Raw genomic sequence first — 13,141 nt, 5'->3', positions numbered from 1 at the left:
TTGGGATCATTTTCATGCTGAAAGACCCAGCCACGTTTCATCTTCAATGCCCTTGCTGATGGAAGGAGGTTTTCTCTCAAAATCTCATGATACATGGCCCCATTCATTCTTTCCTTTACACGGATCAGTCGTCCTGGTCCCTTTGCAGAAAAACAGCCCCAAAGCATGATGTTTCCACCCCCATGCTTCACAGTAGGTATGGTGTTCTTTGGATGCAACTCAGCATTCTTTGTCCTCCAAACACGACGAGTTGAGTTTTTACCAAAAAGTTCTATTTTGGTTTCATCTGACCATATGACATTCTCCCAATCCTCTTCTGGATCATCCAAATGCACTCTAGCAAACTTCAGACAGGCCTGGACATGTACTGGCTTAAGCAGGGGGACACGTCTGGCACTGCAGACAAATAGAGCTTTTTTTTCTCCAGAAAATCACATTGCAGGATTTTGAATTTATTTGCAAATTATGGTGGAAAATAAGTATTTGGTCACCTACAAACAAGCAAGATTTCTGGCTCTCACAGACCTGTAACTTCTTCTTTAAGAGGCTCCTCTGTCCTCCACTCGTTACCTGTATTAATGGCACCTGTTTGAACTTGTTATCAGTTTAAAAGACACCTGTCCACAACCTCAAACAGTCACACTCCAAACTCCACTATGGCCAAGACCAAAGAGCTGTCAAAGGACACCAGAAACAAAATTGTAGACCTGCACCAGGCTGGGAAGACTGAATCTGCAATAGGTAAGCAGCTTGGTTTGAAGAAATCAACTGTGGGAGCAATTATTAGGAAATGGAAGACATACAAGACCACTGATAATCTCCCTCGATCTGGGGCTCCACGCAAGATCTCAAAATGATCACAAGAACGGTGAGCAAAAATCCCAGAACCACACGGGGGGACCTAGTGAATGACCTGCAGAGAACTGGGACCAAAGTAACAAAGCCTACCATCAGTAACACACTACGCCGCCAGGGACTCAAATCCTGCAGTGCCAGACGTGTCCCCCTGCTTAAGCCAGTACATGTCCAGGCCTGTCTGAAGTTTGCTAGAGTGCATTTGGATGATCCAGAAGAGGATTGGGAGAATGTCATATGGTCAGATGAAACCAAAATAGAACTTTTTGGTAAAAACTCAACTCGTCGTGTTTGGAGGACAAAGAATGCTGAGTTGCATCCAAAGAACACCATACCTACTGTGAAGCATGGGGGTGGAAACATCATGCTTTGGGGCTGTTTTTCTGCAAAGGGACCAGGACGACTGATCCGTGTAAAGGAAAGAATGAATGGGGCCATGTATCATGAGATTTTGAGAGAAAACCTCCTTCCATCAGCAAGGGCATTGAAGATGAAACGTGGCTGGGTCTTTCAGCATGAAAATGATCCCAAACACACCGCCCGGGCAACAAAGGAGTGGCTTCGTAAGAAGCATTTCAAGGTCCTGGAGTGGCCTAGCCAGTCTCTAGATCTCAACCCCATAGAAAATCTTTGGAGGGAGTTGAAAGTCTGTGTTGCCCAGCGACAGCCCCAAAACATCACTGCTCTAGAGGAGATCTGCATGGAGGAATGGGCCAAAATACCAGCAACAGTGTGTGAAAACCTTGTGAAGACTTACAGAAAACGTTTGACCTGTGTCATTGCCAACAAAGGGTATATAACAAAGTATTGAGAAACTTTTGTTATTGACCAAATACTTATTTTCCACCATAATTTGCAAATAAATTCATTAAAAATCCTACAATGTGATTTTCTGGATGTTTTTTTCTCATTTTGTCTGTCATAGTTGACGTGTACCTATGATGAAAATTACAGGCCTCTCTCATCTTTTTAAGTGGGAGAACTTGCACAATTGGTGGCTGACTAAATACTTTTTTTCCCCACTGTGTATATATATATATATATATATATATATATATATATATATATATATATATATATATATATATATATATTTTAACACATTCTATTAAAACAAAATGAAACTGGTTGCTGCATATCTCACATGCAAATGCGTCAGGCATGTTGCAGTGAACGTAAATGAAGACAATGGAGCCAAAACAAAAACTAAACAGAAGGGTTTAAAACCAAACCAAAAAGAGTGCAAAAGGGAATAACAACAGAGCAAATAATCAAAGCATTTCTTTGTGCCCCAGAACCCAACAGTGCTGAGAGAGGACCATAATAACTGGGACTAACATGGTACTGCTCCATTGAGCGGAGAGGAGAGGACCATAGTAACTGGGACTAACATGGTACTGCTCCATTGAGACGAGAGGACCATAGTAACTGGGACTAACATGGTACTGCTCCATTGAGAGGAGAGGACCATAGTAACGAGAACTAACATTGCACTGCTCCATTAACAAGGGAGGACCATAAAAACTGGGAATAACATGGTCCTGCTCCATTGAGAGGAGAGGACCATAGTAACTGGGACTAACATGGTACTGCTCCATTGAGACGAGAGGACCATAGTAACTGGGACTACATGGTACTGCTCCATTGAGAGGAGAGGACCATAGAAACTGGGAATAACATGGTACTGCTCCATTGAGAGGAGAGGACCATAGTAACTGGGACTAACATGGTACTGCTCCACTGAGAGGAGAGGACCATATTAACTGGGACTAACATGGTACTGCTCCACTGAGAGGAGAGGACCATATTAACTGGGACTAACATAGTACTGCTCCACTGAGAGGAGAGGACCATATTAACTGGGACTAACATGGTACTGCTCCATTGAGAGGACCATAGTAACTGGGACTAACATGGTACTGCTCCATTGAGAGGAGAGGAGAGGACCATAACTACTGGGACTAAGATGGAACCACTCCATTGAGAGGGCAATAGTAACTGGGAATAACATGGTACTGCTCCATTGAGAGGAGAGGACTATAGTAACTGGGACTAGCATGGTACTGCTCCATTGAGAGGAGAGGACCATAGTAACTAGAATATCATGGTACTGCTCCATTGAGAAGAGAGGACCATAGCAACTGGGAATAACATGGAACTGCTCCATTGAGAGGAGAGGACCATAGAAACTGGGACTAACATGGTACTGCTCCATTGAGAGGAGAGGACCACAACAACTGGGACTAACATGGTACTGCTCCATTGAGAGGAGAGGAACACAACAACTGGGACTAACATGGTACTGCTCCATTGAGAGGACCATAGTAACTGGGACTAACATGGTACTGCTCCATTGAGAGGAGAGGACTATAGTAACTGGGACTAACATGGTACTGCTCCATTGACAGGAGAGGACCACAACAACTGGGACTAACATGGTACTGCTCCATTGAGAGGACCATAGTAACTGGGACTAACATGGTACTGCTCCATTGAGAGGAGAGGACCATAGTAACTGGGACTAACATGGTACTGCTCCATTGAGAGGAGAGGACCATAGTAACTGGGACTAACATGGTACAGCTCCATTGAGAGGAGAGGACCATAGTAACTGGGACTAACATGGTACTGCTCCATTGAGAGGAGAGGACCATAGTAACTGGGACTAACATGGTACTGCTTTATTGAGAGGAGAGGACCATAGTAACTGGGAATAACATGGTACTGCTCCATTGAGAGGAGAGGACCATTTTAACTGGGAATAACATGGTACCGCTCCATTTAGAGGAGAGGACCATTGAAAGTGGGACTAAAATGGTACTGCTCCATTGAGAGGAGAGGACCATAATAACTGGGACTAACATGGTACTGCTCCATTGAGAGGAGAGGACCATAGTAACTGGGACTAACATGGTGCTGCTCCATTGAGAGGAGAGGACCATAGTAACTGGGACTAACATGGTGCTGCTCCATTGAGAGGAGAGGACCATAGTAACTAGAATATCATGGTACTGCTCCATTGAGAGGAGAGGACCATAGTCAATGGGAATAACATGGAACTGCTCCATTGAGAGGAGAGGACCATAGTAACTGGGACTACATGGTACTGCTCCATTGAGAGGAGAGGACCATAGTAACTGGGACTAACATGGTACTACTCCATTGAGATGAGAGGACCATTGAAAGTGGGACTAAAATGGTACTGCTCCATTAAGAAGAGAGGACTATAGAAACTGGGACTAACATGGAACTGCTCCATTGAGAGGAGAGGACCATAGTAACTGGGACTAACATGGTACTGCTCCACTGAGAGGAGAGGACCATATTAACTGGGACTAACATAGTACTGCTCCACTGAGAGGAGAGGACCATATTAACTGGGACTAACATAGTACTGCTCCACTGAGAGGAGAGGACCATATTAACTGGGACTAACATGGTACTGCTCCATTGAGAGGACCATAGTAACTGGGACTAACATGGTACTGCTCCATTGAGAGGAGAGGAGAGGACCATAACTACTGGGACTAAGATGGAACCACTCCATTGAGAGGGCAATAGTAACTGGGAATAACATGGTACTGCTCCATTGAGAGGAGAGGACCATAGTAACTAGAATATCATGGTACTGCTCCATTGAGAAGAGAGGACCATAGGAACTGGGAATAACATGGTACTGCTCCATTGAGAGGACTATAGTAACTGGGACTAACATGGTACTGCTCCATTGAGAGGAGAGGACCATATTAACTGGGACTAACATGGTACTGCTCCATTGACAGGAGAGGACCACAACAACTGGGACTAACATGGTACTGCTCCATTGAGAGGACCATAGTAACTGGGACTAACATGGTACTGCTCCATTGAGAGGAGAGGACCATAGTAACTGGGACTAACATGGTACTGCTCCATTGAGAGGAGAGGACCATAGTAACTGGGACTAACATGGTACTGCTTTATTGAGAGGAGAGGACCATATTAAATGGGACTAACATGGTACTGCTCCATTAAGAAGAGAGGACTATAGTAACTGGGACTAACATGGTACTGCTCCATTTAGAGGAGAGGACTATAGTAACTGGGACTAAAATGGTACTGCTCCATTGAGTGGAGAGGACTATAGTAACTGGGACTACATGGTACTGCTCCATTGAGATGAGAGGACCATATTAACTGGGAATAACATGGTACTGCTCCATTGAGAGGAGAGGACCATAGTAACTGGGACTAACATGGTACTGCTCCATTGAGAGGAGAGGACCATAGTAACTGGGACTAACATGGTACTGCTCCATTGAGAGGAGAGGACCATAGTAACTGGGACTAACATGGTACTGCTCCATTGAGAGGAGAGGACCATAGTAACTGGGACTACATGGTACTGCTCCATTGAGATGAGAGGACCATATTAACTGGGACTAACATGGTACAGCTCCATTAAAAAGAGAGGACTATAGAAACTGGGACTAACATGGTACTGCTCCATTGAGATGAGAGGACCATTGAAAGTGGGACTAAAATGGTACTGCTCCATTAAGAAGAGAGGACTATAGAAACTGGGACTAACATGGAACTGCTCCATTGAGAGGAGATGATCATATTAACTGGGAATAACATGGTACTGCTCCACTGAGAGGAGAGGACCATATTAACTGGGACTAACATGGTACTGCTCCACTGAGAGGAGAGGACCATATTAACTGGGACTAACATGGTACTGCTCCACTGAGAGGAGAGGACCATATTACCTGGGACTAACATAGTACTGCTCCACTGAGAGGAGAGGACCATATTAACTGGGACTAACATGGTACTGCTCCACTGAGAGGATAGGACCATATTAACTGGGACTAACATAGTACTGCTCCACTGAGAGGAGAGGACCATATTAACTGGGACTAACATGGTACAGCTCCATTAAAAAGAGAGGACTATAGAAACTGGGACTAACATGGTACTGCTCCATTGAGATGAGAGGACCATTGAAAGTGGGACTAAAATGGTACTGCTCCACTGAGAGGAGAGGACCATAGTAACTGGGACTACATGGTACTGCTCCACTGAGAGGAGAGGACCATATTAACTGGGACTAACATGGTACTGCTCCACTGAGAGGAGAGGACCATAACTACTGGGACTAACATGGTACTGCTCCATTGAGAGGAGAGGACCATAGTAACTGGGACTACATGGTACTGCTCCATTGAGATGAGAGGACCATATTAACTGGGACTAACATGGTACAGCTCCATTAAAAAGAGAGGACTATAGAAACTGGGACTAACATGGTACTGCTCCATTGAGATGAGAGGACCATTGAAAGTGGGACTAAAATGGTACTGCTCCATTAAGAAGAGAGGACTATAGAAACTGGGACTAACATGGAACTGCTCCATTGAGAGGAGATGATCATATTAACTGGGAATAACATGGTACTGCTCCACTGAGAGGAGAGGACCATATTAACTGGGACTAACATGGTACTGCTCCACTGAGAGGAGAGGACCATATTAACTGGGAATAACATGGTACCGCTCCATTTAGAGGAGAGGACCATTGAAAGTGGGACTAAAATGGTACTGCTCCATTGAGAGGAGAGGACCATATTAACTGGGACTAACATGGTACTGCTCCATTGACAGGAGAGGACCATAGTAACTGGGACTAACATGGTACTGCTCCATTGAGAGGAGAGGACCATAGTAACTGGGACTAACATGGTACTGCTCCATTGAGAGGAGAGGACCATAGTAACTGGGACTACATGGTACTGCTCCATTGAGATGAGAGGACCATATTAACTGGGACTAACATGGTACAGCTCCATTAAAAAGAGAGGACTATAGAAACTGGGACTAACATGGTACTGCTCCATTGAGATGAGAGGACCATTGAAAGTGGGACTAAAATGGTACTGCTCCATTAAGAAGAGAGGACTATAGAAACTGGGACTAACATGGAACTGCTCCATTGAGAGGAGATGATCATATTAACTGGGAATAACATGGTACTGCTCCACTGAGAGGAGAGGACCATATTAACTGGGACTAACATGGTACTGCTCCACTGAGAGGAGAGGACCATATTAACTGGGACTAACATGGTACTGCTCCACTGAGAGGAGAGGACCATATTACCTGGGACTAACATAGTACTGCTCCACTGAGAGGAGAGGACCATATTAACTGGGACTAACATGGTACTGCTCCACTGAGAGGATAGGACCATATTAACTGGGACTAACATAGTACTGCTCCACTGAGAGGAGAGGACCATATTAACTGGGACTAACATGGTACAGCTCCATTAAAAAGAGAGGACTATAGAAACTGGGACTAACATGGTACTGCTCCATTGAGATGAGAGGACCATTGAAAGTGGGACTAAAATGGTACTGCTCCATTAAGAAGAGAGGACTATAGAAACTGGGACTAACATGGAACTGCTCCATTGAGAGGAGAGGACCATAGTAACTGGGACTAACATAGTACTGCTCCACTGAGAGGAGAGGACCATATTAACTGGGACTAACATGGTACTGCTCCATTGAGAGGACCATAGCAACTGGGACTAACATGGTACTGCTCCATTGAGAGGAGAGGACCATAACTACTGGGACTAAGATGGAACCACTCCATTGAGAGGGCAATAGTAACTGGGAATAACATGGTACTGCTCCATTGAGAGGAGAGGACCATAGTAACTAGAATATCATGGTACTGCTCCATTGAGAAGAGAGGACCATTTTAACTGGGAATAACATGGTACCGCTCCATTTAGAGGAGAGGACCATTGAAAGTGGGACTAAAATGGTACTGCTCCATTGAGAGGAGAGGACCATATTAACTGGGACTAACATGGTACTGCTCCATTGACAGGAGAGGACCACAACAACTGGGACTAACATGGTACTGCTCCATTGAGAGGACCATAGTAACTGGGACTAACATGGTACTGCTCCATTGAGAGGAGAGGACCATAGTAACTGGGACTAGCATGGTAGTGCTCCATTGAGAGGAGAGGACCATTGAAAGTGGGACTAAAATGGTACTGCTCCATTAAGAAGAGAGGACTATAGAAACTGGGACTAACATGGTACTGCTCCATTGAGAGGAGAGGACCATATTAACTGGGACTAACATGGTACTGCTCCATTGAGGGGAGAGGACCATAGAAACTGGGACTAACATGGTACTGCTCCATTGAGAGGAGAGGACCATAGAAACTGGGAATAACATGGTACTGCTCCATTGAGAGGAGAGGACCATAGTAACTGGGACTAACATGGAACTGCTCCATTGAGAGGAGAGGACCATATTAAATGGGACTAACATGGTACTGCTCCATTGAGAGGAGAGGACCATAGTAACTGGGAATAACATGGTACTGCTCCATTGAGAGGAGAGGACCATAGTAACTGGGAATAACATGGTACTGCTCCATTGAGAGGAGAGGACCATAGAAACTGGGAATAACATGGTACTGCTCCATTGAGAGGAGAGGACCATAGTAACTGGGAATAACATGGTACTGCTCCATTGAGAGGAGAGGACCATAGTAACTGGGAATAACATGGTACTGCTCCATTGAGAGGAAAGGACCATAGTAACTGGGAATAACATGGTACTGCTCCATTGAGAGGAGAGGACCATAGTAACTGGGAATAACATGGAAAAAATTAACTTAAAGTATAATTGTTTTAGATTACTAATGTTACTGTCCCCACTACAACAACAACAATAATTAGATGCATAATTTTGTCCTTGAAAATGTTCATTGAAATACTATAGAATTCCATTCATTCCTATGGAGGACCGCTCCTACTGGGGAATGGCAAACTATTACGGACTACAAAGGGAAACCCAGCCGCGAGCTTCCCAGTGACGCGAGCCTACCAGACGAGCTAAATGCCTTTTATGCTCGCTTCGAGGCAAGCAACACTGAAGCATGCATGAGAGCACCAGCTGTTCCGGAAGACTGTGCGATCACGCTCTCCGTAGCCGATGTGAGCAAGACCTTTAAGCAGGTTAACATTCACAAGGCCGCAGGGCCAGACGGATTACCAGGACGTGTACTCAGAGCATGCGCTGACCAACTGGCCAGTGTCTTCACTGACGTTTTCAACCTCTCCCTGACCGAGTCTGTAATACCTACATGTTTCAAGCAGACCACCATAGTCCCTGTGCCCAAGAAAGTGATAGCCGTCAGTAGCCATGACGTGCTTTGAAAGGCTGGTCGTGGCTCACATCAACACCATCATCCCGGAAACCCTAGACCCACTCCGATTCGCATACCGCCCCAACAGATCCACAGATGACGCAATTTCAATCACACTCCACACTGCCCTTTCCCACCTGGACAAAAGGAACACCTATGTGAGAATGCTGTTCATTGACTACAGCTCAGCGTTCAACACCATAGTGCCCACTAAGCTCATTACTAAGCTAAGGAACCAGGGACTAAACACCTCCCTCTGCAACTGGATCCTGGACTTCCTGACGGGCCACCCCCAGGTGGTAAGGGTAGGCAACACCACATCTGCCACGCTGATCCTCAACACAGGGGCCCCTCAGGGGTGTGTGCTCAGTCCCCTCCTGTACTCCCTGTTCACCCATGACTGCGTGGCCAAGCACGACTCCAACACCATCATTAAGTCTGATCACTGACAACGGTGAGACAGCCTATAGGGAGGAGGTCAGAGACCTGGCAGTGTGGTGCCAGGACAACATCCTCTCCCTCAATGTGAGCAAGACAAAGGAGCTGATCGTGGACTACAGGAAAAGGAGGGCCGAACAGGCCCCCATTAACATCGACGGGGATGTAGTGGAGAGAGTTTCAAGTTCCTTGGTGTCCACATCACCAACAAACTATCATGGTCCAAACACACCAAGACAGTTGTGAAGAGGACACAACAACACCTATTCCCCCTCAGGAGACTGAAAAGATTTGGCATGGGTCCCCAGATCCTCAAACAGTTCTTCAGCTGCACCATCGAGATCATCCTGACCGGTTGCATCACCGCCTGGTATGGCAACTGTTCGGCATCCGACCATAAGGCGCTACAGAGGGTAGTGCGTACGGCCCACTACATCACTGGGTCCAAGCTTCCTGCCATCCAGGACCTATATACTAGGCATTGTCAGAGGAAGGCACAAAAAATTGTAAAAGACTCCAGTCACGCAAGTCATAGACTGTTCTCTCTGCTACCGCACGGCAAGCGATACCGGAGCGCCAAGTCTAGGTCCAAAAGGCTCCATAACAGCTTCTGCCCCCAAGCTATAAGACTGCTGAACAATTATTCAAATGGCCACCTGGACTATTTACATTGACCCTCCCCCCTTTGTTTTTACACTGCTGCTACTTGCTGTTTATTATCTATGCATAGTCACTTTACCCCTACCTACATGTACAAATTACCTCAACTAACCTGTACCCCCGCACATTGACTCAGTACCGGTATCCCCTGTATATAGCCTCATTATTGTTATTTTATTGTGTTACTTTTTAATAATTTTTTTTACTTTAGTTTATTTAGTAAATATTTTCTTAACTCTTTCTTGAACTATATTGTTGGTTAACGGCTTGTAAATAAGCATTTCACGGTAAGGTCTACACCTGTTGTATTCGGCGCATGTGACAAATACAATTTGATTAGATTGAATTTGATTTAACCTGGTGCTGCTCCATTGAGAGGAGAGGACCATAGTAACTGGGAATAACATGGTACTGCTCCACTGAGAGGAGAGGACCATATTAACTGGGACTAACATGGTACTGCTCCATTGAGAGGAGAGGACCATATTAACTGGGACTAACATGGTACTGCTCCATTGAGAGGAGAGGACCATATTAACTGGGACTACATGGTACTGCTCCATTGAGAGGAGAGGACCATATTAACTGGGACTAACATGGTACTGCTCCATTGAGAGGAGAGGACCATAGTAACTGGGAATAACATGGTACAGCTCCATTGAGAGGAGAGGACCATAGTAACTGGGACTAACATGGTACTGCTCCATTGAGAGGAGAGGACCATAGTAACTGGGACTAACATGGTACTGCTCCATTGAGAGGAGAGGACCATAGTAACTGGGACTAACATGGTACTGCTCCATTGAGAGGAGAGGACCATATTAACTGGGACTACATGGTACGGCTCCATTGAGAGGAGAGGACCATAGTAACTGGGAATAACATGGTACTGCTCCATTGAGAGGAGAGGACCATAGTAACTGGGACTAACATGGTACTGCTCCATTGAGAGGAGAGGACCATATTAACTGGGACTAACATGGTAAAAATGTTGTCCTTAACACATATTATTGAAATACTGTAGAATTCCATTCATTCCTATGGAGGACTGCTCCTACTGGGGAATACCAATATGACCGACCAGTGGCTTCAAAGCTTCTCACTGGCCAATACACAGCATCAGCAATCCAGGGTTTATATACAGTACATCGTTGCTTAGCGCCTCTTACCCTGACAATTGAAATATAATCTATCTACAGAAGTACAAGCAGCCTGTTGATTCAAGGTTCCTACAGGGGAACACTGATGTAAATGCTGAATAAAGGGGGGTCAGGTAATTCTAGCCTACAGTATGAATCAGTTACATCAGATTCTCTCTCTCACACACACACATACACACGGACGGACGGACGGACGGACGTGCCACTTGACCTAGCTGTAGTTCTCACCATGGCAATGCACCACGGTCTAGCCAACATCAATGTTAATGAATCAGTGCAGTCAGGTCACTATCATAACACATTATCAGTGTCAAGTGGAAATGCATTCTTTATCATGTGATGATGAGGAACTTTATACCAAACTAGTTTTGTCATTTTTGTATTAAAGAGAGCCCTCCACTCTCCCAAGCATCCAACCTACCCTGCACTGTTGGGACAAAGACACACAGCGCTTTAGAGGAGAGAGGTTTAGATTGGAGAGGTTTGGGGTGCATGCAGGGTAGGATAGGGAGGGATGGACCAGGAGGTGAATTGTGGGTAGTGAAGTTTGTAAGGGGGGGAGGGGTGTTTTGAGGTAGGTCAGGTGACGGGATAAAAACCTTTCATGACATTAGGATCTGTGAGGTTCCGCCAGCAGATCATTGAGATCATAGCCTGGAGTCTATCCTCCTCTTCTTCTTCATCATCCAGCGAGGGAGCACGGCTGCCCGTGGTGTGGTGGTAGTTTATAGTCACTGCTATATACCAGGTGATAATACACACAGATAACACAGTTAAACATATAGCACAGCGCCATCTATAGGCCTGGTGGTGTGGTGGTAGTTTATAGTCACTGCTATATACAGTGAGGGTAAAAAGTATTTGATCCCCTGCTGATTTTGTACGTTTGCCCACTGACAAAGACATGATCAGTCTATAATTTAATGGTAGGTTTATTTGAACAGTGAGCGATAGAATAACAACAAAAAAATCCAAAAAAACGCATGTCAAAAATGTTATAAATTGATTTGCATTTTAATGAGGGAAATAAGTATTTGACCCCTCTGCAAAACATGACTTAGTACTTGGTGGCAAAACCCTTGTTGGCAATCACAGAGGTCAGACATTTCTTGTAGTTGGCCACCAGGTTTGCACACATCTCAGGAGGGATTTTGTTCCACTCCTCTTTGCAGATCTTCTCCAAGTCATTAAGGTTTTGAGGCTGACGTTTGGCAACTCAAACCTTCAGCTCCCTCCACAGATTTCCTATGGGATTAAGGTCTGGAGACTGGCAAGGCCACTCCAGGACCTTTATGTGCTTCTTCTTGAGCCACTCCTTTGTTGCCTTGGCTGTGTGTTTGGGTCATTGTCATGCTGGAATACCCATCCACGACCCATTTTCAATGCCCTGGCTGAGGGAAGGAGGTTCTAACCCAAGATTTGACGGTACATGGCCCCGTCCATCGTCCCTTTGATGCGGTGAAGTTGTCTTGTCCCCTTAGCAGAAAAACACCCCCAAAGCATAATGTTTCCACCTCCATGTTTGACGGTGGGGATGGTGTTCTTGGGGTCATAGGCAGCATTCCTCCTCCTCCAAACACGGCGAGTTGAGTTGATGCCAAAGAGCTACATTTTGGTCTCATCTGACCACAACACCTTCACCCAGTTCTCCTCTGAATCATTCAGATGTTCATTGGCAAGCTTCAGACGGCCCTGTATATGTGCTTTCATGAGCAGGGGGACCTTGCGGGCGCTGCAGGATTTCACTCCTTCACGGCGTAGTGTGTTACCAATTGTTTTCTTGGTGACTATGGTCCCAGCTGCCTTGA

At 45.4% G+C, this 13,141-nt stretch overlaps 1 protein-coding gene across 1 annotated transcript in view; it reads right to left on the bottom strand.

The window, feature by feature from the left end:
• LOC311105505 (small G protein signaling modulator 2-like) overlaps positions 1-13,141 on the bottom strand; it is a 66,626-nt gene that overhangs the window by 30,835 nt on the left and 22,650 nt on the right. Inside the window, exon 9 of the mRNA XM_084147676.1 lies at positions 11,933-12,070. Coding sequence (XP_084003802.1) covers positions 11,933-12,070 — 138 coding nt within the window. The remainder of the gene's footprint in view (positions 1-11,932; positions 12,071-13,141) is intronic.

Source organism: Coregonus lavaretus (assembly GCF_964263955.1).
Source record: "Coregonus lavaretus genome assembly, chromosome: 30".
In the NCBI taxonomy this organism is placed as follows: Eukaryota; Metazoa; Chordata; class Actinopteri; order Salmoniformes; family Salmonidae; genus Coregonus; species Coregonus lavaretus.
The sequence above is the reverse complement of the archived record's forward strand: the minus strand, read 5'-3'. Positions and strand labels throughout refer to the sequence as shown.